The sequence below is a fragment of the Grammomys surdaster genome, unplaced genomic scaffold (genome assembly GCF_004785775.1).
Source record: "Grammomys surdaster isolate TR1022 unplaced genomic scaffold, NIH_TR_1.0 148, whole genome shotgun sequence".
In the NCBI taxonomy this organism is placed as follows: Eukaryota; Metazoa; Chordata; class Mammalia; order Rodentia; family Muridae; genus Grammomys; species Grammomys surdaster.
In genome coordinates, this window is record NW_021604606.1 from 1,368,634 (window position 1) to 1,396,295 (window position 27,662).

General features: G+C 38.2%; 1 protein-coding gene across 9 annotated transcripts in view; it reads left to right on the plus strand.

Moving 5' to 3' along the window:
* The window catches only part of Dmd (dystrophin), a 1,212,244-nt gene that overhangs the window by 1,088,629 nt on the left and 95,953 nt on the right, over nt 1-27,662 (plus strand). For all 9 annotated transcript variants that reach the window (XM_028765040.1, XM_028765041.1, XM_028765042.1 and 6 more), the window contains 4 exons: nt 5,391-5,465; nt 22,244-22,445; nt 24,696-24,781; nt 26,957-27,114. In XM_028765040.1, the coding sequence (XP_028620873.1) occupies nt 5,391-5,465; nt 22,244-22,445; nt 24,696-24,781; nt 26,957-27,114 (521 nt within the window). The remainder of the gene's footprint in view (nt 1-5,390; nt 5,466-22,243; nt 22,446-24,695; nt 24,782-26,956; nt 27,115-27,662) is intronic.

A 27,662-nucleotide genomic window follows, 5' to 3' on the forward strand; every position in this document is an offset into this window, starting at 1 on the left:
TGTCACATCTTGAAGTTTCTTGTGCATCCTACACGCTTTCATGAGGCAGACACTTATCTCTTCCAGCTGTAAGCCAGAGGGAGTGGTGCTGCAGTCTTAGCAACAACACATGCAGACTGAAACAGCTCAGTTAAGTCTCCAGTCGGACTTTTAGGCACCAGAACTCTGTTGGAATTCACTGATGATTCCTGAATTCAGTGATGATTACTGGCTGTAAGTTCATACAGCTTGCAGCACTATGTTGGAAGCTGGCCATTTTCCCTGCTGTTTCTTCTGGCATTCCTGCATCATTCATAGAGAATGGGTTGGACTATGTTGCTCAGAAAGCAATGGCAGAAGAGGCTTGCTCACTGCCCTTAGTCAAAGGTACAATGGAAGCGTGTCAGGAAGGATTAGCTAGAGGCAGGATGTGTCATAATTAGAACGACTTGGAAGAACTGCTTTAGGGAAGCTGAAAGCACTGTTAGATCAGGAATGTTCCAGATGCTTGTCTCTTGATCCTTTCTCACAATGATCCACACCCCAAATAAATCCTATCATCCTTGCCCCTCCCAGTTGGAGCTCTAGCTTCTGGAAGATGCCAATTCTTGATAGGAATTGTGAGAGTTGGATGGAGTGTCTGACCTCATTTGGCCCTTTTGTTTGGAATCCTGAATAGATCCAGGAAAATTGGAAAAGGGAATGGAATTAGGACCATAAGAGACAGTCTTTGATTGTACAATAGAAAGAATGAAGAAGGACACTAAGTTGAGGGTCAGTTGAAAAGAAGGATTAGGAGACACGGGGGTGGGGTGCTAGTGTTTTCTACTGAGATAATTGGTTGGCACCAATTATGTACATTATGTATGGTTACCTCTCATGTAACACTTTTATAAACAAATGAACAAAAGAAAATTTAGGACTGGAGGCTCATGCCTTACAAACTGTTACTGGCTGTTCTTAAGGGAAATAGGGCCTGTATTTGACCCAAAGTATGTTTCTGTGTCTTCCCACAGCTAATTTTATAGAGAGGTTGAGGGCCTCAATCATAGGTGTGTAAGAATCATACTAGTAAATATAGAAAAGAGCTTAGTGTGCTGGAGGCAGGATGGGGATCTATTTAATGCCACAAGATAACTCTTACTATATACTAGATCAGAGCACCTTCAAAGTTAAACAGTGATGACTGGGGAAAAGAGACTAAGGGGGAAAATCATGATGATGTGGGTAGAGAGAATGAAGGATCATAAGAATGCACCTGACAGCTTCCTTTTTGTTTCTGTTTTGGCTGCCAGATTAAAATGAAAGCAGGTGCTCAAAGAAGCACTGCCACATAGAAACATTAGACATTGAATACCAAACCTTTACAGCTTGTACCATAAGCCTGGCCAAATTATAGCTGTGCTGTTTTGAGTGCTTTTGGTAGACCACAGTCCTTCTACACAATGGTTCTTACAGTGTGAGTGGTTCTTACATGAACCAGCAGCATCAACAGTACCTAGAAATTTGTTAAAAATGTAGATTCTTAAGCTCTATCCCAGACCTTTGGAATCAGGAAGTCTAGACTGGGAGACTGGGAAATATGTGTTTTAAACGTAGCTCTCTAGGTATATTCAAATTTGAAAAATCATTGATCTCTCAGTAAAGACTCAGGCAACTGAGAATCCATTGAGACATAGTTAGACAGTGTTGAGTCCAACTTTGGGTACCATTTCTAAAAAGTAAGACCTGCTAGAATGGTCTTTGACCGTGTTAATATAAAGGCAGGTAATATTTCTAAATCTTCTTCAACACTGATCATAATTTGCTTACCACTAATATGAATATTAGCCCATCTAACATTAATGATGATAATTAATGAAATCCCCCGGTATAATGGGAGCTAAATATAGCTGCAGAAGTTTACAGTGGCTGCCTCTTGAGTAAGGCATTTGATTAATTGCTAGCCAGCCACCCCTGGAGTATGCATTCCTGATTAAGACAACTGACCACCTCTACAGTGTAGCATAAACTAACACATTCATACATCATGTTATATAGTCTACATGAAGGTTTTTTAAACTATTACAATTGACATTATTAATGCATAATTTAAACATCATAAAATACTTCCATTCTAAGTATATAATTTTTGGCAAACTTACAGTCATCTAACTACTACACCACATACTATGAACACCTAGATCATATCTGTGGGTTCCTATGAGTACAATTTTCCACTTCTCTACTACAATAGGTTACCATTTAACCATAGGTTGTATAATTTTGTGTAAATTATTTATGTAAAATCAGTTGCATGGATTTCAGATTGATTTTTGTTATATTCTCAGTAGTTATTTTCCTTTTATTGTATGCCACTGTCTATTTTGTGACTAGTACAAGTTGTTTATTTGTGATTCTGTTGGTTTGTTTCCAGTTTGGGGATGTGATGAATAGAGCATAAATAAAACATTCATGTTCCAATCTTTATGTGAACATGAATTTTTCTGTAAATATCTATGAACATGGATCATAAGATATATGTATGTTTGACTTCATAAGAAACTCCTAATATGAGTCTCGTGGAATGGCTCAGAGGTTAAGAGCACTTGCTGCATTTGAAGAGGACCTAAGTTTATTTCTCAGCACCTACATGGTGGCTCACAACCACCCATAACTCCAGTTCTGAGGAATCTGACATCCTATTCTGGTCTCTGTAGGCTCTAGATACACATGTGATACACAGGCATATATGCAGGAAAAATACTCATACATATTAAATAAAAATAAATAAACCTTTAAAGAAAAAATAAAGAAACTGCTAATGTAACTCTTCAAAGTTGTACTGTTTTGTGTTCCCACCAACAGAGTAAGTACTCTGGTTGTTCCATATTCCTGTCATTATTTGGTATTGCCAGTTTAAAAAAATTATGCTGAATGATTTAAAGTAACTTACAGATACTCTCTTATTCTCTCTAATTTAAATGTAGGCCTATATTTTTGGTTTCTGCAAAGCCCATAGAGTTAATAATGTTGATCCAGGTGACTTAGATAGAGATTAAAGTATTTCTGTTTCCTCACACTAGAATTAGTGTTATGGATAGCATTTATCTGTGACTGCTAGTTATGCTGTCTCCCCTTTGTTCACTTACTCACTTGGTCTGTCAGTCAGTTCTCTGGCTGCACTGGATCTGTTCTTTCAGAGAGCAGTTGTACATCAAGTTGCTAAGAAATAGGACAGGTGGCAGGATTCGTCTCTTCAAGAAGCTTTTTGGAACTGAGTTTCTGAAACATACATACCTAGAAACTCTAAAAAAGAAATATAACTAATAAGGCTTGTGCAGACTTGAATAAAGGAATTGTCCAAATATAGCCTCCTGTTAGATGACTTTTAGGGACTTACAGATAGGTGGCTGTAGAAAACAATAGGTTAAATTGTTGTCACTCCATGCTGAATATAGGAATTATACCTTAGAATATAAAGCTAATCTTCACAGCAAATGACAACAAATACAGAGACCCAGAACTAGATACTATGCAGAGAGGGGAGAAGGGGGGAGGGAGGGAGGGACAGACAGAGAGAGACACCTTGGAACACACAGCTCTAAATGAGATATCCCCATCAAATCCCTCCCCTCAGAGCTCAGAGAATCCCCAGACCCCCAGAAGAGAAGGCAGAAAGAATGTAAGAGTCAGATGGGATAGAAAACACCAGGAAAACACAGCCCTCAAATCAACTGAGCAAAGCTCATATGAACTCACAGAGACTTAAGCAGTAAGCACAGAGCCTGCTTGCATCTGCACCAGATCCTCTGTGTATATATTATAGCTTTACATTTAGTGTTGCTGTGGGATTCCTGAGTGAGTTGGTTTCTGATTCTCTTGCCTCCTCTTGAGCTCTTTCTCTTTTGTTGATCTGTCTTGTCCAACTTTGATGTAGTAGTTTTTGTTTTATCTTATTGTATTTGATTTTATTGTATTTTTAAAAATAATGGATGGATTAATGAAAACCTAGACAGCAGGGTGAAGGTTAATAACTGTTACTTATACCTGCTGGGAGAGGGAGAATCAGTTTTCTCCAATGGAGTGACAGTGGGTATATCAACCACTCCAGGCAGGCCTCATGCTTGGGAGTAATTGACAAACTTATAATGGATTCCACAGGTTGATTTGTGTGTTTTTATTTGGTTATAGTTTGCTGGCTTTTTTTTTCTTTTTGTGTGGTTTTATTTTATTTGGCTTCATTTTCTTTGAGGGGGTTCTTGTTATATTGGGTTTTTGCTTTTTGAGGAAGAACTTAAAGATGTGTAGGTGGAGAGGAGGAGAAGATCTAGAAGGACTTGGGAGAGGTGAATAATATGATTAAAATATATTTAAAATTTAATACTGTTTTAAATAATAAATAAAATGAATATAATGCTACTTGCTAGTTCAAGATTACAAAATTACATTTAGCTAGAAGAAGTTCAAAAAATCTGTTCTGTAAAAATTATTTAAGAGGATCATATATTTGAGAGAGAAATTTGGGGAAACATGGGAAGGTTTGGAGAAAAAGGAGACATAAAAATGCTATAGAGTGCTCATAGAATTCTCAAAAAATTAAAAGAAATTATTCTATTGTATTGTGACTATAATTAATGATGATATATTATGTTCTTGGAAATACAAAGAATAAGTGTTCTCACTACAAAAGTAATAATGATGCTTGGGAATGGATGCTAATTACTAAATTTAACCATAGCATTATGAGCTTTTATACTTCAGACATCATATTGTACATGACAACTATGTACTATAGGTCAACTTTTAAAAAAATAAAGAAAAAAATGTTGAAGTTGGTTTTACTTAAAATCATGTATTAAAACATACAAATACAGAATACACAAACATGCTAAGATTGCTAACAGTATGTGCTCTGCATTTATGGGTGGTTTTGATTTATTTATTCAGTTTTAGAAATTAATTTCTATCTTTTCTGCAGTAAACATATGTCCCTTTTATAATGAGAAAGTTGTAATACTGATTTTTGAGTTTTCAGTTCTTGTAACAATTTCAGTAATATATTCCTTTTTTTTTCTTTAATCGTGTGCAGCGAACGTTTACTATAGTACATCCAGATTACAATCTAGAAAGGAAAAGCATCTTGTCCTCCTTTTTGCTCTTGGGAGCTAGCAGTGCATGAATGGCCTGCAGGCTCTGCTGCTGCAGTCCTTCACAGGCCTAAGCTTCACTCATAGTTGAAGGGCACAAAGATTTTTTTCCTTAACCCTAAACGAACAGAATTTTATCTTATAAAGCTTGGCACATAAGCACAAGGTTTCTTTCTAGCCTATTATTGTGACTTTTGTAGCTGTTGGAAAGTCATCAGGGATTTCCTCTGTGCTTTCTGATGAAATAACAAATGACCTTTGTTTTCCTCCTTTTTTCTTCAGCTGACCTGAATAATGTCAGGTTCTCCGCTTATAGGACTGCCATGAAGCTCAGAAGACTCCAGAAGGCCCTTTGCTGTAAGTATGAGCCACTATTTGAAGGCTTTGATCATTTTTCTTTGCTCAAAGAATGAGGCCTGGGGATTTTTCACAAGGTCATTTTGCCAGATAAAATTCATTCTTTAAAGTGCTTGGCGTAGTATCTACCTAGACTACTTTGTTGGATAAGAACTATATCTTTGCATGTCAGCAACTATTGTTAAATAGATAAAATATTAATACATTTTGCTTTTACAATGAATAGTATTTGCACCCACATTTACCTTTGTGAAGGCTACATTACCTCCCCCTTTCCCATTATATCTTCATTTTATAAAGGGTATTTAGTATTAGAGGATTATGGCAATGTTATCAGAACCAAGTTCAGAGATATGTGTCATTTTTAATGCTAACATTCAGATGGATATTATAATAGAAGAAAGATGATTGGCTCGCCCTTTTGTTTGTTTGTTTGTTTTTCCAGACAGGGTTTCTGTATGTATCCTTGGCTATCCTGGAACTAGCTCTATAGACCAAGATGGTCTCAAACTCAGCGAGCCGTCCCTTGGGGTTAAAGGCAGCAAGACCATGCCTGGCTAGATTATTTTTAAAAATCATGTGTGTTTGTAAAAATACTGAAGTGTGAAGAGGATACTTTTGTTATTGTATTGGATATTGTATCAATGAAATGAATTATGGGTAATGTTGTTTGTCAATATGCATTAAGGATATATGTCAATGAAATAGATAGGCACACACACTACCATAAAAGAATTATAATGAGGAATGTCCAAAGTATATATGAAAATCTGGGGACTCACACAAATGTAAATAAAAGCCATCAATATGTTACAATTATAAGTATCAGGGTTATAATCTTGACTGAAATAAACAGTGATTATTGTCTCCATTTCCAGGCTGAGGCACTGAAGACAAGTGAATAGATAGTTTGATTGTCATATTTAGTTTGGTAGCACTGAAAGAATGGCACACTATGGACACTAGCTTCCTTCAGTGAGGATTTAGAGAATGTTCATGGAAATTGGTGTTATCTAAACCTTATTAGGTCCAGAAACAGGTAGAGCTCACTCGAGGAAGAACGTTATAGTCATTCAGAGAGAAGTCCGTATTTTCAGGCCTAGATCCTAAAGAGAGCAGAAAGTACTCAGGAACTGAAATTACTTCAGCATGGCTACTGTACAGAATTCCAAGGAGGACTATTGTGAAATATTAGGTTGGAGTGAGACCCAGGAGACAGATTGTAAAGAGCTTTTTAAACTCAAGTTAAAGACTTTAGAGGTCAGTGCGATCCTTTCAAGAGAGTTTGGCAAGGCGATGGCATAGTTGAATTTTCACTGAGAAAAATCATTCTGGCTGTGAAAGAAAGCATGGACTGAGGGGTTAAACCACTGATATGAAAGAGATATTAGAGAATTGAAAGTAGCAATATGGTGGCCTGAATAGGAATGGAGGACATTTCAGTATATTGGAGGCAGACTTGTGATCTGAGCCTTAGTGACTTGTGATTAGTGAGCTCAGATAACAAGGTTTGGCAAAATGTACACTACTGAGGAGAACTATAAAAACAATACTAAAACTGTCAAAAGCATGGAAAGGATAAGATAATACAATAACAGGGAGACAGAGAAAGAGGAAGAGGGAGAAAGAAGGAGAGAGAGGGAGTTGGAGAGAGAGAGGGAGAGAGTGCGGGGGATCATTTAGGACAGAGATGAGCAACCAAGAAAAATGAGTATAAAGGCATGGCTAGAAGTACAGTAGGAAAATCCAAGAAATTGTAGTGCCATAAGGTCCAAAAAGGACCTGTTGTTAAGGTTAGATGATGTTGGTGACAGTGCACATTGTGTATAGCAAAAAAGAGAGCCTTAATAACGTCAATGAAAATAATACATTGAACAGCTTAAAAATGAACCAAAAGTGTAGACGGCTGGCATCTGCCTGTTCTTACAGACCCTTAGTTATAAGGGGGAGGAAAGAGTTGTAATAAATTAGAGATAACTGGGGAACTAAAAATTACTGGCTTAAGAAGAAAGGATAAAAATGAGCAAGATATGGGCAGGTAGCCTAGACACTTCCCTGTTATTGCAGTGCCAAAGAGAACGATAAATGCAGGTTCTAGGTAACCAAGAAATGTGGCAGCAGGAAGGTGGGGGGAAAACCATCCAAAGCCAAATATTGTCTGTGTGGTTTTTGAGAAGCCCCATGACACAATTAACAGTGGGAGGTAATAATGCTAACATGGAGTTTGTCTTTGTGGAGAACAAGAGGGAGGCTAAGTTAAAAAACAGCATTAGGAAGCTCAAGCTGCTGAGTATTTTACAACAGCATCAGTCCCTAGTGGTGTGACTCTTCTCTAGCAGTACCCAGTGGTCAGAGGCTGTACCCTTCAGTTCTAGAATAAGCAGATAACAGCTAGGTGGAGGTCCTAAGGACTTGGGTAAAAGGGTGGTTAGAATCTTGAATTTCAGGGTTGTGCTGAGTAAGGGAAACTATGAATTTAGGTAGAATTTGGCAGTTAGGGAGAAGGATCAAGAGGCAAAGTAAGGTAGAAAGTGTTAGTGAGGGAACTGAAAACTTTGAAGCTGTGTTTAAGGAGACATTGCTGAGCACTGTTTCCAATGTGGAACTGTTTTAAGTGATTAGATCCAGGCTATGGCCATTTACATAGGTGACAAGATGAATTAGGTGTGAATTGTCACGGAGTCATAATAGAAAGCTAAGATATTGAGAAGCTAAAGTTATATGTGAGTCATCCATGCTAATACTAAAATTACTCCAAATTGGGGACAGAAGTGAGAAAAACTGAATGACCGTAAACCTTGGCCACTAAGGTTCTTTGAGGACAAAGATGTCCAACCCAGAGGTTTTCAGAAGCAGGTGGAACTATAGTCAAGGAATTATCACTATGTGGTTATCACATAGAGGTATAAGAGCCCTAGAAGTGAAATTATAAAGAAGAATCAGGTAGGTTCATTTTCTTTTCATATTAAGATTTCCAATGCTTAACACAGAACTGGGCAGAGTAAGGCTTTCTGTTTTCATAGAATGAATACATGGATGAAAGCCAATGGAAGATTCCATTGCCTTACGAGCTAATAGCCTGAAGTGATCATTTCAGGTGTATAGCTGCCAAGTTTAAGTAGTTAATAAAAGGCTCCCCATGCCTAGGATTTCCTTGGGGACCTGGTTAATGAACCATAGCAGGCACAAAGGAGCTTGGGGTGGGGTGGAGTCAAGGGGCTGAATAGGGAAAGTCTTCTGTCGTTTTTTCTTCTCTTGACCCTGCCCCATCCCAGAGATACTGCTTTCCTTTGATAAAAAGGAGAATTATGAACTGGTTATTATAAAGTGCTATAGAATATTCCTGTAAGATCCCAAAAGTTCAAAAGAGGTAACCAGCTGTTCCAGGTTATACTATGACAAAACTAGACTAGGTGGAAATGTCTCTAATGTCTTATGACTATTATCCCTTTCCATAACTGCCTGGGAACCATTTGTACATTATTCAGTTTTTGTGTTGAAAGAGTCCTATTCATTGGCCTTTATTTCTGTGTATGTGAAAATTTTTGATAAACACTAGGGAAGTGGAGGAGTTAGATAGTGTAAAAAAACAAAACAAAACATGTTAGCCATTTGAGGTGATAACCTTGTAATAAATTTAAGCTCCGAATGTAGGATGATTTTGTTGAGTTTCACTTTTAAGCAGATTTGAAATTCTCAGCATTTCTTTTCAGAACTACACTCTTATTTGAAGAAAAAAAAAATCAAGGATAGCAAAATTAGAGTGTATTTATCTAAATTAGGTACTGAATTCTTAAGAATGCATGGATAATGCCATGCAGACTATGGCTCCATGTGCAGTGAGAACAGAGTGAAAAGTTCTACCAATCCATTTACTTTTGAAAAACATGTGTGGTCCAACTCCTTCCTGAATTTTCAATAGGTGATTTAAGAATTTCCTCTAAATTTTGTATTTGCTTAGGTTTATCTTCTAGTTCTTTTTTTTTTTTTATGCCTGCAAAAGCCTGATAAAGAGCTATTGTCCTTGGTCTAAAGCAAGAGAAACTTGCCCTGGCTAGTTTTTCCTACCAATGTCTGCTTCTACTATGTCTTACATTAATGGAAATTAGTGATGTTATTTATCTCAATGATTTCTTGATGCCTGTGAAGAGATTGAATTACAGATGCTTTGGAAAACATACTTAGTTACCTTTATAAAGCAATTGATTTTTTAAAACTTTCCTATCAAAGTTCAATATTGCAATAAACCAAATAACACATTTTATCTATTATAGATAGAGAATATGCTCCTTATGTTATGAACATCCCCATTGGCTTATAATTCCCCCCAGTTTATAATCATTGTTAATGTTGCATGGGTCTGTACTGCTTTTCTGGGCATTGTGAATACAACTTAAAGTTGATAGAACTGCAAAGATAAATTGGAAACCTTGGTTAAAAGGATTTGTGAGCTAGTTTATATGGCTGAGAGATTGGAGCAAGTATGAAGAAGACACTGTAGGCTTTTCCTTTCTTCCGTGGTTCTGATCACACTCCGTAAGTGTGTATCTTCTATAATTAAAAGGATAACCAAATCTTAAGAGCAGAAGAAAAAATGCACAAAGCAAGTATACTTAGTTTATTTTTGTGTAGAGGATTGAAGAGAACCACAGGCCTAACAGGATGCCACTTGAAAAATGTGACAGCGCTTTTCCATGCAAGAATAATTGGGAATAATTTACTTCTGTTTAGGAATGAAATCCTAAATTATAGTCACGTGGTACAGTATAGAATTGTCTGAAATAAGCTGAAACTTCTGCATTGCCTTTACTAAGATGATCAAAGTGAAAAATGTGCTTTCTTCCATGCAAATGGACCTTACCATCTAATAGTGCACTAAAGGTGACTAAAGGAGGCATTAGGCAGGATTAGGCTGGTATTGAAGACTCACAGGAACCCACGGTATCATGGCTTATACACCTACATTTTATTGCCATAAAAACCTACAACACGGTAGCATTAAATGCAGGATATGGATCCTCAACTATATATTGCCTCACAACAGGGGCTCCCAAGAAGCAAGAGAATTATTTTGCCTCCCTTATCTACTGTTTTATATGCCTACATTATTTTTCATGTAAGGTGGAGGACATATTTCTGTTAGGTAAGAATTTAAGATATCTTGAAGACATGGCAAATAACAATGCTTTTAAAAGTATGTTACTTTACAAATACCAGCACCTCAAAGAGAAAGAGGTTCTGTGATAACATCCATATATCTTCCAGGGGAAGAAATGAGAGGTCTTGTTGTAGGTCTCTCTGACATCCATGAATTGTTGAACAGGAAAAGAGCTGGTTGGTCCTCAGTTCTAATGTTGTGATATCAAAGAGTACTTTGTAGAGTCCATTATCCAGTACTGACTAGTTTTATTTGCCCATTATTCTAGGCACGTTTCCATATTTGTCACTCTTTCTGGGATTGGATACATTCAAAGTATTGTTCTCACACTAGGACTAGAACAACTCTTTGATCAATTAACTTTTACTGTTTAAGAATAAATTCTAGCTGGCTATGCATTCCTAGTTCAGCTTCTGGAGTTTTACAAGTTTCTTTTTTAAAAGGTTAGTTTTTTCAGAGTTTCAGGTTTTCTACTTGTTTTGAGCATATTTACTCTCCTCCCCTACTTCTTTCCAAGTCTGTCCATTCTTTTTCTACCCATGGAATATTGTGTGTTGTGTGATTTTTTTCCCCTTCATTCTTTTTTTTTAACTCAAGTATAATTTGTGATGCCCAAATATTCTTGAATGTATGATCTTCCACTGGACTATGAAAGAGAAAAAAAGTCTCTCCTGTCAGTAGCTAACAATTTGCCATTCATTCCATAGCTAGGGGTAGCATTGTGTGCCCAACTCTCCTCTCCATGCTAGGTTTGGGTCTGGATTAAGCTTGTAAAGATTTCGTGCATGCTGTCACAATCTCTGTGAATGCATACATTCGGCGGCCCTTCTGTTTCCCAGAACATGTTCCCACGTAGTCATCCATAACCTCTGATTCTAGATAATCTTTCTGTACTCTCTTTAGCAATGATCCCTGGGCCTTGGGAGAAGGAGAATATATATCCATTAGGATTGAACATTGTGTGTAGTCTCTTATTCTCTGTACTTTGGCCATTTGTGGGTCTCTATGTTAAGTACTATTCACAGCAAACAGAACACCCTCACATGAGGGTTAAGAACTGCACTGATCCTTCAGTATAACGAAAAGCCATTATGATTTAGTTTAATAATGTGTTAGTTTAACATCATAATGGTAATAATTCTCTCCTAGAGCCTGTGTTCTGCTTAGCCATAGTTTCTTGACCTGTTAGTAGTACAAGGTATGACTTTTTGTCATGTGGAATAGGACTTAAATATAATCAGAAAGTGGTTCATTACTCCCATAATGCTCATACCACTATTGCATCAGTGGACATGTTTTGCCAGGCAACATACTTGAATCATAGAGCATCACATCAAGCTGGTACAGACCTAGAAGTTTCATCCTTTACTGGTTAACTTTCATAGTGCTGAAGGTGCCATGCAAGCTACCAGAAGAGAAAAGTATTCAACTCTCATATCCGGGTAATATTTGACTGCATAAATATTCTTATGGTATACTTTCTAGTAAAGATGCTTAATAACTAATATATCCTAATCAAGAGCTAAACTACGTAGTCATATTTAATGTTGTTTCATGAAGTGAGGGTCACAGGCAGAGCTAGGATTCCTTCATTCATGGCATTTGACCCATTGGCTATCTTCCTCACTATTAAAAAGGTGAAGATTGTAATGAGGCCAAAAGCAGATGTGAATCAAACTAAGAGTATATTCTTTCTCATAGACACCAACATTCTGTTATATTTCCTTTTAAGGAAAAAAGGACATACTTGGTGGCTTCCTTACCCTCTCAGCATCAGTCTCACTTTCTTTCCCTTTCCCATTGGTTTTCATCCAAATTCTAGCCCTTTCACCAACATGTGTCCAAGTATTATCTTTGGATTTAGCCATCGGGTTGGTCCCTGTTGATGGTGGTAGCAAGATAACATTTCAGGGCTTCCCTTTAGTCCATTTTCAAGAGTAATAGCCCTTGCTATAATGAAAACAGAGATTGGGTTGTTCTGCCCTCTAGGCAACCATACCTTTATGACATCTCAAGCTAGGCTTGATACTGGAAAGAAATAATCCATTCCATTGATCCCTATGGAATATATGTACTTAAGTTTTAATATCCGAATTTTCTCATTTTTACAGTAGTATTAGTTTGATTTCTGTTACTGTGACAACCACTATGGCCAAAAACTACTGGAGATGTTGCTTGTTTCATCCTTAAACTCTCAGATAATAGTCTATTACTGAGGTAACTAAGAGTAGGAACTCAAGGCTGGAACTGAAACTGAAGCCATGGAGGAACACCGTTTACTGGATTGATCTCAATGCCTTGCTCAGTTTGCTTTGCTTTTTTGTACATCCCAGGACCACTTGCCCAGGAATGACACTGTCCATAGTGCGCTGGGTCCCATTAATAAAGAAAATTCACCACAGGCTTGCCCATGGCCTAATATGATGGAGGCATTTTCTCAACTATTATTGCCTCTTCCCAGATGACCAGAGCTTGAGTTAAATTCACAACAAGTAACCACTATAGCAATATATTGCCAGCAATTGAGACTGTATTATAGATAGGAACTGCTAGATCTGGAATCCATCAGAAAAGAAAACTGTGTGGATGGAATAGGTACCAGTAATTCCCTTCATTGAATTATCTTTTAGTTGTAATTTGGTCTCACAGGTGTAGCCCAGTTTTCAGAATTAATAGTTGCTCAGATTCTTTTGTTTGCTGCTCCAGCCCTGGGTCAGAGGAGGTAAAACTCGGTGGAAGGAGATTGTGCCCCCCCACCCCGTAGCCTTTGCTAATTCAGCTAAGAATTATAGTTTTCATCTGCCCTAATATCAGCATGCAGATCTATTCTAATCCATTTTGTTAACTTCGTCTATTTGAGTTCTTAGACCAGACACTACTAGAAAATTGAATTTTCATCCATAATGAAATCCAAAGCCAATGCTATTATAAGCTAAGGTAGCTAGCCAACCAAAATCACCAGATTTTCTAAGTAATGCATTAGTAAGTAATATTTTAGTTAAGATGGGTTATGACTCTTGAAAACACTCTCACTCTTGACACTGACTACAGTAATAGTGATAGTTAGACAGTCAGTTGTTAGGAAGGACATCAGGAATGAAATGGCATTGTATGCAAATCTTCAGTTCTTTTCAGGACCAGATACCTTATACCAACTACATCAAAATAAGATATGCATCACAGCTACTGGCTACATCACAGCCTGTTCCAGAGACTGAGTGGTTTTATTTTATTTTATTTTTTTACAAAAGCCACACCAAGGTACATTTTGTCTCTAATCAAGATCCACTGGTGTAAATATAAGCACTTTGGCAAACCAGGAGGGCAAACTGGAGATCTGCTTAGGGAATCCTGTATCTTGATGATAACCCATGGATACTCTTCCTTCAAAGTTAGTCCCAAATACCATAGCTGTCATGAGTCTCACTGAGACAAGACAAAAGGCGGGCAGTGTTAATGGCAACAACAGTCAACATGATGATAATCTATAACCCAGTCTATAACCCATTCTTACATTTCAACAGGTCACTTATTTCATTGCTGTGACCATTGAACTTTATTGATATTTTAGTAAAGTATCTCAAGCCAGCTTCAGGCCCTCTGAGAAAATCATTATACCACAGACAACTACATAAAAATACACTGCATAATTAGAAAAGATTTATTGGTTCTTTGTGAATTTCACATCATGTACTCCAGTCCTACTCATTGGCCTGTCTCTTCATATCTGCCCTCCACACTTGTAACCTTCTCCCCACAAAGAAAATAAATAAGAGAATAATAATAATAATAATAATAATAATAATAAAATCTTGTTGTGGAAGGTGTGGTGTAGTGTCACAGTGTGTCCCATAGTATATACCCTTTTGTCCACATATCTTTACTTGGAAGTGTTCATTCCAAAGACTCATTGGTCTGGTTCGAGGCCTCTGGCTTCTGCTACACTATCAGTACTGGATTCTCATCAGAACTCCTCCTGCTTATCCTGTTGTTGCCCTGTGTCATGGAGATCCTGCACCTTTGCATCTGCAGGACAGGCCCTTTCACATGGTCTAGCAAGCAGTTCATAGGTGGGAGAGGTATTGGAGTGGGCCAACTCCAACCCTGGGTCTGGGCTTGAGTGGGAGCTGAGCTGGTCAACCTGTCAGCTCTCCTGCGCCTGCCCAGGCTAGCTCACCAATACCATAGCTGGAAAGGGGCAGGGCCAGCTCTCTCAGGTCCTATAAAGGCCTAGGTTACCCTCTCCCATGTAACCAGGATCAACTCTACAGTACTGCCCAGGCGAGGGCAGGACCAACTCAGCACAGTGTCGCAGGCTGCAGACTAGACCAGAAATATCTGTATGGCCTTTGGGACATCAAGATAGGACACTGGCTCAGGGCATCCACACAGGACACTGGCCTGGGACATCAAGACAGGACACTGGCCCAGGGCATCAACACAGGACACTGGCCTGGGACATCAAGACAGGACACTGGCTCAGGGCATCAACACAGGGCACTGGCCTGGGGCATCAACAGAGGACACTGGCCTGTGACGTCAACACAGGACACTGGCCTGGAGCATCCACATAGACCCTGACTGCAATAGAACCATGGACCCAGACGTGGTTCCCCCAGGCAGCAGTAGAATGGGCCCAGATGTCCATCTCCATCACCTCAAGTGGCAGTACAGTCCACTCAGATCAGTATGCCTCCGCATGGAAGCATGACCCTCATATGTCCACATGGTGTCTGGTATCAGCCCAGACCATGGGCATCTGATTGACCATTAGTGGTAACTTAGGCAGCAGACATCAACATAGACCCCCCCAGCTGCAACAGGACCACTGACCCAGACATGACCCAGTCGAGGCAAGGACATCATGGTGGCTTCAGGTGGTTGTGCAGGGTCCCCATATTTAGTTGTCCCTCACCATTGTTGAGCCAATAGTTTCACTTTTCTCCACAGTGTACTCGGTCTCTTTCTCTTCTCTCCATCACACAACATAGTAGCATTGCCTCTGACCGGCTCTTGAGTGTTTTTCTTTGAGCCTGAATACTTTTCTTTGTTTATTTGAGACATTGTTTCATGTAGCCAGGGCTTGGCTTAGACTTCCAATAGACCTGACTGACCTTGAACTCCTGATGCTCTGACCTCACCAGTGCTGGGGTTGCTGGTTTCTACTACCATCCTAGATGCACAGAAGGCTTACTTTGGAAATATATGGTGTCATCTCAGCAAGTCTCCTGTTGCCATGCACTGGGCCAGAAAAGTCACCAGGTTCATCAATTCTTGCACCATTATTGATTCTTAGCACACACAGTATTGAGACTTCTTGCTTGGGCTTCTGTGGGGACTGTAGTAGTTTTTCCTCTCTCAACAACTTTAGGTGATTCTCCTTTCTCTTACTAGTTACTAGTACGGCATTCCTCTAAAGTCAGTAAAGATCTCTTTTGCTGACCACAGTTCTCTCTTTCCATGTCATTTTAAAGGTGTTTCTTAGTTCTAAGCATCTATAATTCTGTGAAAGACATAGGAAGAAAAACAGCTTTCTGGTTTGTCCTTTGTTACCTCTAAAATAAAAGCCTGTAATTGATAGTTGAATATTTATTTATTTTTAACTCTTATTTAATTTTTTCATACAATCTTTTGATCATATTCTTTCCTCTCCCTCAGCTCCTCACAGATCCTCCCCACACCCTATTACTTTCTCTTCTTTCTCTTTCTCAAGGGAAAAAAAAAGATCTGGAAAAAAATGAATATGAAAACAAACAAGAAAGAAAGAAAGAAAGAAAGGAAGGAAGGAAGGAAGGAAGGAAGGAAGGAAGGAAGGAAGGAAGACTTAATAAGACAAAAACAAAACAAAAAGCACACAAAAAACCATGGGGTCTCTTTTGTACTGGCCAACTAGTCCTGGCTTGGAGCCTGCTCTGGAGTGTGGTCAATATACCCAGTGCCATTCCACTGAACAAAACTGATTTTCCCTTTGGCAGCCTATTGGTTAGGGGTAGGACTTTGTGTCCACTTTCCTTCATTCTGGGAATTTTGTGAGGTTTGAACCTGTGCAAGTTTTGAACATGTTGCCAAAGTCTCTGTCAGTTTAATCTGTGTATCAGTTCTGTTGTGTCTGGAAGATACTATTTGCTTAGAGTCATCTACCACCTCTATCTCTCATAATCTTCCAGTCTCTTCTATATAAAGCCTTGAAGGGAAGGTTTGATGAAGACATCCCAGTTAGGGCTGATTGCTCCAAGGTCTCTTCCTCTCTACACATTGTCTCATTGTGTTGAGGGCCAAATGAGGAGGCATAGATCTATCAGCATAGCAAGATGTCATCAGAAATTGGTCTATTTCTATGACCCTTTAGCAGAATAATAGTGGTAGATTTTTCTCTCAGATCTATACCTCTATAAACTAGGCTTCTTGGCCATTTCAGCACTGTCATGTATGGATTTCCATCTCATAGAGTGCTTCTAAAATCTAACAAAAAATTAGTTAGTTATTTACATAACATTTGTGCTACTATTTTCTTACAGGCAAGTTTGTGTTATAGGTGGCAAGCCTTGTAATTAGGTGAAATTGTTTACTTCTCTCCTCTGGTAGCATGCAAAGTACCTTCCAGCAAAAGAAACATCAATCAGTAGGGGTGAAGATTCTAGTTATATACCACCTCAATTTCTCCGTGTTTGATTACATGAAAAAGTTACATCTTTAGCAACAGGGCTTTACCCATCATATTATCGAGATAGTTTGTGATGTTTGGTGGAAGGGAACCTATGGGACCCCATTGCCCAAGGGCAGAAGTAAACCATGGAATTGATGTTTGAATCTAGAAGGGATGACTAGGCTCAACCAGATTTTCTTCTGTATGGCAAATAAGACCCTGGAAGATGTTTATCTCCTCTCTCTATCTCCTTTTAGTCCCATAACCTTTAGGCATAAATAACACACCACTATATAGTTCTATTCTTTAATGACATCAAAGCTGTAGCTTCTTTTTCCATTAAAGTATTTTTGAGGAGGTGCAAAGATGCCTTAGTGATTAAGAGCACATATCATTCTTGCAGAGGCCCTAAGTTCCAGTACCCATATTGGGTAGCTTACAACCACATGTAACTCCAGCTCCAGGGGATTGGCTCTTTGCTGTTTGGTCATCTGTACTCACATACCCACACACGTACACACACACGTACACACACACACACACACACACAGACACATACATATACATGTACCCACACACACACACACACACACACAAACCAACATATAATTTAAAATAAACCAATTTTTTAAAAAAATCTTTCAAGTAATTTTGAAAGAAAACATTTTAAAATTATTTTATTAGTATACACATTTTGTCTGCATGTATGTATATGCACCACATATGTGCCTGGTGCCCTTGAAGATTCAAAAGAGGACATCATATCTCTGGAGTTATAGTTTCCAGTCTCTATCTACATGGGTGTCCTGTCCAGCAGGGCATTAAACAGGGTCTGGGGATATAACCTAAGAGAGAATGGGGGGAAAAACGGGCTAACTCAAAGAACCACAGCTTGTCTATAAGCTGATCAAACCATATTTTTTGCTTTTTTCACACAGGGGTTATGTACACAAAAAGGCAGGATGTAGGGAAAGGGATGACATTGGAGCGAAGGTGTTCAGGGGGAGTACAGATATCTTCCAGAACCAAGTATCAGCTTGATGAAAGTTCAGGGGACAGATCACTATGACTTTGCCTATAATTCACTTGTCCTTATCTAAGTTGGTACTATCTACCAAGGCTACCTATCTACAAGGTCTATGACTATTTAGGCTGGCAATTTTCCACCAAAGCTGTTTGTTTACAATAGCTTCTAGTCATCTGTTTCAGTATTTTTCCACAGAGACCCAAGACTTTGTGTTAGCAGGTATGTATGTCAGGCCTATTGCTGATTTTTAGGCCTATGGCTGTTTTTAGGCCTTCAGTGTATAATAAGCAGGGCTGCCCCTGACACATGGGTACAAGGAAATGAACCCAGGTCCTCTTCAAGAGCAGCAAGAGCTCTTACATTCATGTGTGCATGTGCACACACACACACACACACACACACACAAACACACACCTATTTGACCATGTGTACATTTATTTCCTATTATAGTATGTATTTATGTAATGGAAATTGTCAACTTCAAGAAAAAGAATAGCTTCACAAAACCTTCTGCTAGTTGTTTACTGAGATTTGCAGATAAGCTCATCATTCTGTTTAAAGTTTCACCAAAACCTCCATGTATTCTTTATTTATTTTTATTCTTTAATTTTTTTTTATAATCCAGACTTTATCCCCCTCCTGGTCTGCCCCACGATCCCCATCCCTTCCCTCCTCTCGCCAGTCTCCACCCCCACCCCCATCCCACTAGGCCTCCCCATTCCCTGGGGCTTCAAGTCTCTCCAGGGTTAGGTACATCTTCTCTCACTGAGTCCAGACCTGGCAGTCCTCTGCTGTATAAGTGTTGGGGGCCTCATATCAGCTGGTGTGTGCTGCCTAGTTGGTAGCTCAGTGTCTGAGAAATCTCAGAGGTTCAGGTTAGTTGACACTGCTGGTCTTCCTATGGGGTTGCCTTCCTCCTCAGCTTCTTCCAGCCTTTCCCTAATTCAACCACAGGGGTCCCCGACATCAGTCTAATGTTTGGGTGTAAGTATCTACATCTATCTCAGCCAGCTGCATGTTGGACCTCTTGGAGGGCAGCCATGCTTGGCTCCTGTCTGTAAGCATACCATAACATTAGTAATAGGGTCAAGCCTTAGAGCCCCTCCTTGAGATCTATCTCAAGTTTGGCCGGTCATTGAAACTCCTTTCTCTCATGCTCTTCTTCATTTTTGTCCCTGCAGTTCTTTTAGACGGGGACAATTCTGGGTCAGAGTTTTTGACTGTGGGATGGCAAACCTGTCCCTCTACTTGATGCCCTGTCTTCCTACTGGAGGTGGGCTCTACAAGTTCCCTCTCCTCCCTGTAGAGCACTTCATCTAAGGTCCCTCCCTTTAAGCCCTGAGCTTCTCTCACCTCCCAGGTCTCCGGTATATTCTAGAGGATCCTCCCCTACCTCCATGTATTCTTTAAAAGGCTTGATTTGAACACTTTGAACAGTGTGTGTGTGTGTGTGTGTGTGTGTGTGTGTGTGTCTGTGTGATGTTTCAATTGCCTACAACTCATTCCTCACCTCTTTGCTGATCTGTTGCCTGGTCTCTGTCTACTAAAATAGAATGCTTTAAAAAGTTTTCCATGAAAACAAAATTTTGTTTTTGTGTTTTTCTGTTTACTATGCTTGTTTGGTCTTCTGTGATGGATTTGTCCTATATTTAACAATATCCAGTTTTAGCAGAGAACACCACACTGTATTTCTCTCCTGTGTTATCTTCTGTTTCTGTTATTTCAGAGCAATTGCCTCGCTCCCCTCTGGAGCTATTTATACTCTAAATTTTCTGTTGTGTTTTACCTACATATTCAGCTGTGTCGACATTAGGTCCAATAAAATGAAATTCATGCAATTTCACTGTTTGTTGCCATCACATGGGTTCATTAGACATTTCATAAAAATTGTACGTAAAGACTCATACTTTCTCATATCCTTCGATCAAAAGCAAAATAGTTATGACAATTAAAGTATATAGTAACAAAAAAGAAAATAATAGAAAAATTTCATACCTTCCTTCAATACATAAAGAAATATGTTAGGAATATTGGTATATGGAAGAAATCTATTCTACCCTTTTGTTAGCAAAACTGACATGCTGTATTTCTGAAGTTTTCCATTACCTGAACTTGAGCATTTGTGCTCTCAGAATGTCAGACAGACAAAAGAAATGATGAAAATCTTAGTGCCATGTCACTGTACCTCCCTACTGCCTCCCATGTAGACCCCAATTAGCCTCCCTTTCTGTATAGCCTCCTGCCTGCTTGCATTGTTAACTTTTATTCTTTATTGTTTGCTCATCTGACTCTCAGATAGGTCTTGCAGTCTGGTCTGCCAGTTTCCTACTTCCAAGTTTACATAGTCTCAGATTTCATTAAAAAAAAAACATATCTTTCCTTTGAGAGTACAGTGGAGCATTGTATAAAGATGTTTGGAGCAGTCACTGACAGTGATCCCATAATTTGTAGCTTAGTAATGTAGTATACCTCTTAATTTGTGGAGTTATATTCTGTGCTGTTCAGTCAATGATTAAATCACCTAAGGATGGTTTTTCTCAAAAATTGTCCCTGACATTAAGCAGCCTATGGTTATATCTTAAAGTAAAAGAGGTTGTGGTAGAGATGTGTGTGATTGTGATTTCTATCCTTAGCAAAATGAAATATATAAGCATGTAAGCGATACTAGTGTAGTATATTTTAGGGAAACCAGACCATGGAATGAGAGGACAGAGTTTTGCTCATGAGAATGAAAAATAATGGAAATAACCCCTTGCTTCTGCCATGGGATCTTCCTGTTTCTAGGGAAACTCCACAGTATTCCATTTTCCTCTTTTAAGAGAGACAGTCTGTGATGGATAAGTATTAACCTGCATATTTTTTTCTTGATATTGAAATAGAACTGACCACCAGTAACTAGTAAAATACATTATAGCCTTAAGTTTACATTTCTTTTGTTATTGGGAAAACTGTTTACTGCATGAAATGGCTTGTATGCATTTCATTTGAAGTTATATTTATAATTGCTGTGCCGCTTCCCCTTAGGTATGTGAGAGAGCACTTAATTATCATTGATTCTTTGTCTGGAAGCACTGACATTTCAGAGCAAAGCTTAGGTGTATCATGTGGTTAGAAAAATACCAGTGTTGCATTTTCAATTTGGCTAATAAATTGGCTTTAGAGAAAAGCATCGTTTCATGACACTTGGGAGTAAAGCTAGTGATTTGCTGATGAAAGTTTACTTTTGTTAACTGTTTTCTTTTGGCACAGGACTAAACACTACTTCAGACTCAGGGAATCTACCCTACCTTTAAAAGTTCTTCTAAGTGTCAGAAAAAATGCACATTGTGAAATGCAATTTAAAGGGAAAGGAGAAAGAAATGAGCCTTCTGTTTGAGAGCCATCTAGATTATTCAGTTTGCCTAGAGAAAATTGGAGGGAAGTTGGTTATTTTTTCTTTGTTGGTGTGAAGGCAACAAAGGGATGCTGAAGTGTTTATTTCAAGGGGAAAAAAATTGCTTACTGATTAGAAATGCACACCTAGAAGTTGAATTTACACAACTCTAACCATCCAGATTCATCTAATTGATCTCTAACAATAATATGAGAATGGGCTTTCAGGCTGTCTTGGGAAATCCCACATTTTTTTCCTACTCAGGTAGAATGACTATAGACTAAGAAGACAGCTCCCTTTAAATCTCAAATAGTCACTGATAGTCCAGGGAAGGGAGTCATGTATCTTTGCCTATGTGTTCCTCCACTACCAGTGAGATCTGAAAACAGCTTTTGAGTTTGAATGCTGGTAAAATGGGATCAACTTAGAAGCTGGGGGATAAAAACAGAAGACCTTTAAAAGAAGGTGGAATTTGGATTTGGTGTTTATTCAACAAGCATTCTTAAAGGAAAAGGAGTGAAAATCTTGATGTTTTGCGTCATTTGTGCTTTTGTGTGTTTTTTTTTTTTTGCAGTGGATCTCTTGAGCCTGTCGGCTGCATGTGATGCATTGGACCAGCACAATCTCAAGCAAAATGACCAGCCCATGGATATCCTGCAGATAATTAACTGTTTGACTACTATTTATGATCGTCTGGAGCAAGAGCACAACAATTTGGTCAATGTCCCTCTCTGTGTGGATATGTGTCTCAACTGGCTTCTCAATGTTTATGACACGTACGTATGGCAAGAGGGGACCTAGCTTATGCAGTGATGACAGTATTGCCATTACAATACTGTTCTAGAAGCTATGGATGTCATCTTCCTGGGGTAAATCATTTATGTATATGACTTGAAATATATCTGATAAGCTAGCAGCAAGAATTAGAATGCAGCCTTTAATCACAGAGGGAGAGGATTTTTCGGAGTTTGGGGCCAAACTGATCTACACAATGAGTTTCAGGACAGCCAGAACCACATAGTGACACTCTATCTCAGAAAAAAAAAAACTGGAATGCAGACTGCTCTCAGGTCAGAATTCAAATAGAACTGAGATAAGTCATCCTTTTTTTTTTTTTCTTCAAATAGAATGAATTATCCTGTCCCTGTGGTTCTTTTCTCAGTTGAGTTTTGGAGTTCCTTCATCCATTTTGGAGTGAGTCCTCTCATTGGCAAGAATGACAGCGCTCCTGGAAATGCTGGTGTACCTGTCATCAGATCAGAATTGTCTTAACAGATATGTAGAACAATTGTGTAGAAAATTATGAATCGATGAATCACACACAGTGAAAATAAGCTCCAAAACAGCAAACTCAGCTCCTGAAACTAAGCAAAGACTGTGGTTGTTGTTTTGAGTTTTACTATGGTTTTACTGAGCTGCTCTTTGGCACCTCCATTCATCAGCCTCTCTTAGTTAGAGAACAGTCATTTATTTCTTTTGGATTGCACACAGGACATAGCTCCAGTTCTCATTTTTGCCTTGTGTTTAATGGACACAATTGAGGAAGGAAGCAGAAGGAATTGGTCTTGATTTCTCACTGATTTCCTCTTAGGCCTGAGAATTATTACATGCCTCATTTCACATATCAAGAAGTACACACTCCCATTTGGAAATCTAGGATGATTTTCTTAAAGGCATTGCACATCAAATACTTTGCCTTCTGCTTCTGTTGTATGTATCTATTTTCTCATTTATGAATATATAAACACAGTGTTTTCTTTGTTACTTTGGTAAGATATTAACTTTTTGAAGTTTTAGGACCACTAGACTATTAAATGCATACACTTATCTGCTTGGTTGTTGAGCATATCAGATTTTAATTGTGGATTACATTCACATTTGTTTTAATAAGGGTTTATATTCAGGTTTCCCTCATATTTTTTGTCATCATTTTCTTTGCAGATGAGATGTGAATGGATTCTGAACTTTGATTCAATCTACCTGAAAATTATTTGAGGATAATTTTAACTCCTTAAAGACTTTAATTGTTACATAAAGTCTACCTATTAAATGTTGACTTGCCTTTTCCCTAATAACAATAAGATAAATTTTTGGAGTGATAGGAATTTCATTAAAGCATTTGAGTCTAGGATTTTTCTTTAGACAAGAGACCTAATGTAAGTTGTACTGATTAAAAATTTAGCATATTGCCCAAGAAACATATCAAAATCTGAGATTCAATTACTTCCCAAAATAAAATAAGAAGCTAAAAAGTTATTGAAAAACATCTTTTTTTAACAAAATGGAACCCTGTTTGTTCATTCAATTTTTCTTTTTTTTAACCCCATAGTTAAATTTTCGTGTTAATAACCTTTTGTGTGGAACTCTTTATTCCACTTTCTAATGTAAAAAAGCATAGCCATATTAGAATGTTGATGTATGAACAGGTTATTTTATATACATATATATATCTTGTAGAGCATGTATTTTGAATGCATTATGTTAGAGTATGTCATGAGTTCATTAGATATAAATATTCATATTTTAAATTTTTCTTGTGACCTGAAGTGATGACTAATCTTCTGAGTAAGCAGTAATCTGATGGAATTCTGGGAGTGCCAAACAGAGAAGGATAGTTAGTTGCTAGAAATTGTTTTTGGCTTGACAATTGGCTTTAGTAACCAGAACTGCTGATACACAGTGATAATTCTTTCTCATACTCACTCAAGGTGGCTCTCTGTAGATGTGTAGAAAGGTATTTTATCCTTATTTTGTGTAGAGCTACACTGGCAATTCAAGTGAGGGCTTTTAAGTGTTGAAAATTGGGTAAATATTCATTAACTTGATTCATTAAACTTTTCCATTGCATGAGACAAATTCTAGGTCATGAGACAAATGATAATGAATTCAGAAAAGTTCTCAACAACCTTAATCAAACAATGGCCTATAGAGTTCCTTTATCTAGGGCCCTTTTGCCTGTTAACTAGGAATTTCTACACTCTATTGGTATGCCAGTAATTGTTTTCTGTTTTGCTTCTTCATAATAGGGGACGAACAGGGAGGATCCGTGTCCTGTCTTTTAAAACTGGCATCATTTCTCTGTGTAAAGCACACTTGGAAGACAAGTACAGATGTAAGTCATGTGTATTAACTCTCCATTCTTTATTGATGTTGCCTAATTACCTTTGTTCTAGATGGGAAATGATAATCCATTCTTATTTGACAGCAGGTTTCTTGCATAAGATACAGAGCTGCTTTTAAAGGGTCATAAAATTTGGGTTATGCTGTTTCCTGTCAGACATTAAATTGAAGGTATTTAAATAGAGAATGAGGATTAGCTTCTCCAGTCCGAGTATTATTTTATGTTACATTGACTGTGTCTGAATGAAACACATGTTCCAAGGGGATAAAGTCTGATTTCCTAAACCCTTTGTGTAAGTCAGGAAAAGAAATGCGAATGTTTAATCCCTGCATTTCCCCTGCCTTTAGATTCCCATTTAAAGAATACTATTTAGCATTTATGTCCAAAATACATTGTTTATTTTATAATCATCTTACTGCAAGTTGTACTGACACAATCAATTCTGTGACGTGACTAACATTTTACTGTTTGATGGATGGCTAGCCTGCTATTTCTTAAAAGGTAAATAGCACCCCCTAGAATTTTCTTTTGATTAGGTATTGGGATCTTCTACTTTAAAAGTGTAAATCTAAAGTGAAAAGCAAAGGACTGAGAGCTAGGATGAGCACGTCACCTTCTGTGGCCATCCTTACTATAGAGGACTGTTTATGTTCTTCCCCTTGAGATGTTTGTAAGAAGTGTTTGCAGGAGGAATTGAACCAATCTAGACTAGGCTTCCTACCTACAAACTAGTCATATATAAATGAAGAGGTTTGCTGGGTGTAAAGATCAGCAGGAGGCAAAAAGTCATGGCATTACTACAAAGTCACCTGTGTCATGGTGCTCATTTTTGTGGGATAAACCATAGCATACACAAACCACTGTAGCACTGACTTTAGTTCCCATGGAATTTTCCTTTCCTAAGAACTAAACAAAATCAAAACCACCCCTGCACAAAGAGAAACAATGTCTTTTAACCCTTTAAAATTATTTTAGATAAAAGAATATTTCTGGGTGTGTTCCTCTTTTAAATATTATAGTTACTTATTTTAGGTTGGATTTGTTGCCTTTTAAAAAGTGAGTTGCCCTGTGTTCCTGTCTCCACTTAATATTTACAAGATCAAGGCCATTCTTGACTACCTAGTGAAACCCTTTCTTCCAGACAACAAATACAGAAACAGTAAGGGAGACATAGAAAATCAATGATAGTATAACATGATAGAAACTAATTACACATAGACACAGTATCCTGTGTGAGCATATATGCCAATCTCAGTAAAGCTTAACGGGCTTATGACTCTGTAATATATATATATTAGTTATTCAAGGATTGTGTTTTGTTTTGAACAGTTCAGGTGTTAAGAATATATTTAGGGAGCTGATGAGCTGGCACAGTGGGTAAAGATTCTTGCTGCCAAGGCTGTTAACCTAAGTTACATTCCCAGAATCCATATGGTAGAGGGAGAAAACCAATTTGTGTAAGTTGTCCCCTGACCTCCACATGCTGTAAATGCATGAATACATAATAAATCAATAAAACTGTAATTTTTAAAAAGTACATAGGTAAAGGCCCTTGCCACTGCAGCTGATGATCTAAGTTTGATCCTTAAGACCCACAAGGTTGAAAGGAGAGAACTGACTCCTGTAAGTCTTGTTTGACATGAACACATGTCAACCACATGATAATATGTGATTGCCATTCTACATATAAGTAAATGAAATTTAAAAAATACATGTAAACTCACCTTTTTTACAGGGCTATAGTGTATTTAAATTTTACACGTCATGTCTAGGTAGTGATGATTAGCCTAATTTATAGAAATATGTTTTTATTAGCCTAAATTAGCCTTAATCCCTTTCAGCCTAACATGGAGAAAGCCATAAATTCAGTTCCAAGAACTGTGTAAAGCCACTTAGCATTCAGGAGGTAGTCAGGAGAATAAGAAGTTTAATGCTATCTTCAAATATATAGCAAGTTTAAGGCCAGGCTGCACTACATTAGACCATCCCCCACCCTCCACCCCCTCCTGAAAAAAAGAAAAAAGAAAAGTAAAAATGAAAAACAGTGAGCCTCTTTTGTGAGAATATTGGCTATTCCTGTGGAATAGTACTCACTGAACTGGACATTGGGTTCTGTTTATGTCCACTTATGCTTTAATTTTTATGACTCTCTTTTTTCTTTTATAGACCTTTTCAAGCAAGTGGCAAGTTCAACTGGCTTTTGTGACCAGCGTAGGCTGGGTCTTCTTCTGCATGATTCTATTCAAATCCCAAGACAGTTGGGTGAAGTTGCCTCCTTTGGGGGCAGTAACATTGAGCCGAGTGTCAGGAGCTGCTTCCAATTTGTAAGTTACTCACATTTTTGTTTTTCTGTGTGTGTGTGACAGGGCAAATGTTCTACCACCAGTCAACCCCATGCCCCACCCCCACCCCACATATACATAGACACATCCAGCCCTCCCTGCAAGCCTTACAGTAAGATTTAAGGTTTGTCTAGTGTCTATTTGTACAATATACTACCACTCTTGTTCATTTTGCATTTCCTACCCCATTGATTCTTTCTGTCCTTTATTTTCGGCTTCTTCTTCTTTTCCTCCTTTTCTTCCTCCTCCTTCTCCTCCTCTTCCTCCTCCTCCTCCTCCTCTTCCTCCTCCTCCTCTTCCTCCTCCTCTTCCTCCTCCTCTTCTTCCTCTTCCTCCTTCTCCTCTTCCTCCTTCACATCCTTCTCAATGCCTAAGCACTCTGCTGTGATAGCCATGTAGGCTGTATCTATTTTTAGTAAAGTATGTAGTATTGATAAATAGTGCTATAATGAACATCTTCATGTGATTGTTTTTTCTTAAAAATCTCTCTCTCTCTCTCTCTCTCTCTCTCTCTCTCTCTCTCTCTCTCT